This window comes from Gossypium hirsutum, chromosome A01 (assembly GCF_007990345.1).
Source record: "Gossypium hirsutum isolate 1008001.06 chromosome A01, Gossypium_hirsutum_v2.1, whole genome shotgun sequence".
Classification (NCBI taxonomy): Eukaryota; Viridiplantae; Streptophyta; class Magnoliopsida; order Malvales; family Malvaceae; genus Gossypium; species Gossypium hirsutum.
Genome location: NC_053424.1, coordinates 14,011,873 through 14,015,410, shown reverse-complemented (window position 1 = coordinate 14,015,410; position 3,538 = coordinate 14,011,873). Strand labels below are relative to the sequence as shown.

At 36.4% G+C, this 3,538-nt stretch overlaps 1 protein-coding gene across 1 annotated transcript; it reads right to left on the bottom strand.

Annotated features, from left to right (window-relative positions):
- Window positions 1-459: 459 nt before the first annotated feature.
- On the bottom strand, window positions 460-3,251 carry LOC107917843 (fasciclin-like arabinogalactan protein 1). The gene is made up of 2 exons (XM_016847194.2): window positions 1,936-3,251; window positions 460-1,217 (listed from the first exon to the last, which is right to left on the bottom strand). The coding sequence occupies exons 1-2, from the start codon at window positions 2,581-2,583 to the stop codon at window positions 612-614; spliced, it is 1,254 nt and encodes a 417-aa protein (XP_016702683.1). The 5' UTR covers window positions 2,584-3,251; the 3' UTR covers window positions 460-611.
- Window positions 3,252-3,538: the final 287 nt, after the last annotated feature.

Below are 3,538 nucleotides of genomic sequence, written 5' to 3'. Positions count from 1 at the left end.
TTTTAAAAATTTTAAATTTTGTGATTTTGATCTTCCAAATTAACACACAAGTATTTTAAAGAATCTAACTGTCCTTTTTGAAGATGAGATGTTAAAAAAGCTCCGTATGTATAATTTGATAACCATAACCTTAAAATTATATATATAATTTTTACACATTAACCTTACTTTCTATTCAGTAAACATTTACCAAATTAAATCACTTTTGATGTGACCTAACATTTTATCATAATAAATAATAACATATAATTATTCATATATATGTGTGTGATATTCATATTTTTCAAAGAGACAAATGAATAAAAATGTTGGTAATCCTTTACATGATGCTGCTGAATGCTGATCATCAATGTGATGAACCGTCCATAAATGGTATCGTGATTACATTAAAACACAATTTTTCCTTAACATTTTGTTACTTTTAAAGTTCAAAAGGAAAATCATACTAACAAAACTTAATTGCTATCAACTAACATCACAATTTGCATTTACTCAGCGAATATAACACCACAAAAATACTCATCACACACTACAAAACAAACAGTACCAAAAGAAAAAAGGAGTAACCACACTGATGGCGACTAATAAGTTAGCCTCATATCAGGCATCACTTACAGCAAGAAAAACACTAACAAGAAGCTCAATCCAACAACAGCAAGCCTTTCAGCCCCAAAACACATAGCAGCATTATCATCATCAGCTACCTGATCAGCTGGGTCATCATCTGGTGACTCAGCTGGTGAGTCTGAATCCGGTGTTGGTGCTGCCTTAGACTTAGTCTTAGACTTGGACTTGGTTTTGGATTTAGATCCCTTTGGTGCATCTGCTGCCTCCTCTGGGGCAGGGGCTGGGGCTGGACTAAGAGCTGCCTTGAACAATTCTTTAGGCATCAACACTTTATCAATTGTATAAATTGCTACCGGCTGCTCGTCGATCAGAGTCCCGGTTATTTTGACAGTGTTAACCCTGGTCTTTAGTGTCACCTCTTCACCCTCGTTTTGCACAGTGAAATCGAACTTGCTGGCTCCGTCGGTAGCTAATGTGTTCATGAGTCCATTGTTGGACTTCAACATGGACAAAGATTGGTACACAGGCACACCAAAGAATTCGAGGAAAGATGCTTTCTTAGAAGCTGTCAAGTTCTTGTACTTTGGTAAAAAGGCTTTGAATGGATCATCCATAGGGCAGAACACAGTCAATCCTCCATTAACATTATCCTAGAAGTAACAAACAAGCAAAACCTCAACAATTTTATATATTACAATACAGCTCACAACACACTAGGGGCAAAGTAAATGACAGAGAAAAATATCAGTACATTACCTTTTCCTAACTACCAGTTCATGCTATATTACTACAAGATTCTGTTAATGTCATAATGACCACTCCATATATAAACTACCACTATCATCAAGTCAATGTGTACAACAGTTGTCTCTTGCATTTACTGCATGTTGTTAAGTTCAGAAAAATAATGAGCACGCACCATGATGGACCATTTGGCATCTAATTGGGGAAAAAGACACAAACCCAGATCTGGATTAGACCTTGTCTACAAAATTCACATCAAAAACAAAATTTGAAATTTGAAAAATCTTAAGATGTCATTGTCATGCACTTGGATTAAAAATGTACCTACCCCACTCTCCTACAAAACCTTACCTTTTGAAAAATAAAATTAGCCAATTAAAGAGTAAAGATAAACAGTATCTTATGCCATTAGTATATCTTTTTAATTTGCTTTTAACACTATTTCTTTCAACATTTACATTTCAAACTAAAATCTCACCATCACCACTCAATCAAATGGCCCAAAATGAACTCTTTCCAGATTCTACCTTTTTTCCTCTATAATCAGCCTCAATGATCAAATCCTCATCCCAACATTTTAAAGCAAACTGCTAAAATTAGTTTACAAAAAAAAATTCAGCTTACCTCATATGTTCTCATGGCTTCAGGGTTAGCCAAAAGGGTATCAGCAAACACTTTACACCCATGTGCTGACATAATGCCAGTGATATTCAGCTCACTTGGCCCTGGAGTAGGAGCCTCAGCTACAACAGAAGGCAAAGCCTTGCTGATCTGAATCACAGATATATTGTAAGGAAGTTCCTCCACAGATTTAACAAAAAAAGAATTCAAACTTCCACCATTGTCTTCAGCTCCAAAACCAACTTTCCCACCTTTAAAATCGGTTATATTAACAAACCCAGAAACCCCAGGAGCCACACCAGTAGCTTGGAACATAGTAGCAGCTAGTGCAGTACCATTCCTTATTTGGTGAAGCTTCTTGGCACCAAAGTAGTCAAGGAGGACATGAAGGGAAAGGATGTTCTTGATGGTGTAAATGGAAGGGTTTTTATCCAAGAGGGAAGACATGGCGGCGTTGTCTAAGGCAAGGACAGTGATGGTGGTGCGGCGGTTGATCTCGGGAGCTAAGTGAGTGAGGGTGAGGTAATGATTGAATGTGGACAAAGAGGGGTGCTTTGCAAGTAGACGTGTAATATTATGGGCGTTTGAGGTTTGGAAGAGAAGAAAAGCTGAGAAAATGAGAAGGACAACGTGTTGCCTTTGCCCCATCATTGTTGTTTCCCTTCCCCTTCTCTTCTCTGAGTTGTGTGTTTTTGTGGTTTGGATGAGGGGAAGGAAAGGGTTACAGAGGGATTTGTAGTGTGGGGGAGTTAGTGGCTAAAAGCTATAGAGGAAGGGAAAGGTGGGAACTTTGAGATGTGAAAAGGGGGTTGGAATGGGGTTAAATTACAAAGAGAGCCACCGTGCTAATGGTGGGTTTGGGTCGTAAAGAGTGAGCAAAAGGGCCAGGTTTTAGAATTGTTTGGGAGTTTCTATAAAATCACTATATAGCTGAAGAGAAAGTTGGTGAAAATGAGTTGGGGGTTTTGGTTAAATTACCAAGGCATCCACTAGTCCACTAGGAAGGGGGGCCAGTGTGGGGAGAGAGTGAGAGGGACAAGAGAAGAAACATAATATAACACACATAGGAACATGATCTCTTTGTTTAACTTTTTTTGTTATAAATTTTAGATGAAGTTATAAGAATGTAGTAGTAATAATAAGTTACTTGAAAGCAAAGGTGAGTTTCAATTCCAGACCAAAAAGGTGAGTAAATTACTTAAAATTAGACCTTGATTGTGGGAGCATCAAAACTCTATTACAGTTGCTGCAGCTTTACAACTTCCAACCAAGAAAGACACACCAAAGGGAAGAGGCTTTGGGAAGAAAGAGAGAGGAGTCAGTCAAACAGATCAACTCTCTTCGTCAGAAATTAAAGCTATTTTCTTTTGTAATGTAATGCTTACATACATTATCTTACATGACACCAATGTCTTTTTTTTAAGTTAATTTCAATGTTTAATTTAGTATTTAAGTTAATATATTGTTTAATATAATGTATAATATTATATATGAATTTTGATTTTGTGTTATTTTATACATAAAATTCTTATTTGATTCAATTTTCACAAATCACTAACAATATTATCAAATTAGTAATATTTACCGTTGATATATTAGATACACA

Coding starts and splice junctions, on each gene's coding strand:
- LOC107917843 (XM_016847194.2), bottom strand. CDS start 2,583: ATGATGGGGCAAAGGCAACACGTTGTCCTTCTCATTTTCTCAGCTTTT. Junction 1,218..1,935: donor AAGCCATGAGAACATATGAG/GTAAGCTGAATT, acceptor TGTTACTTCTAG/GATAATGTTAATGGAGGATT.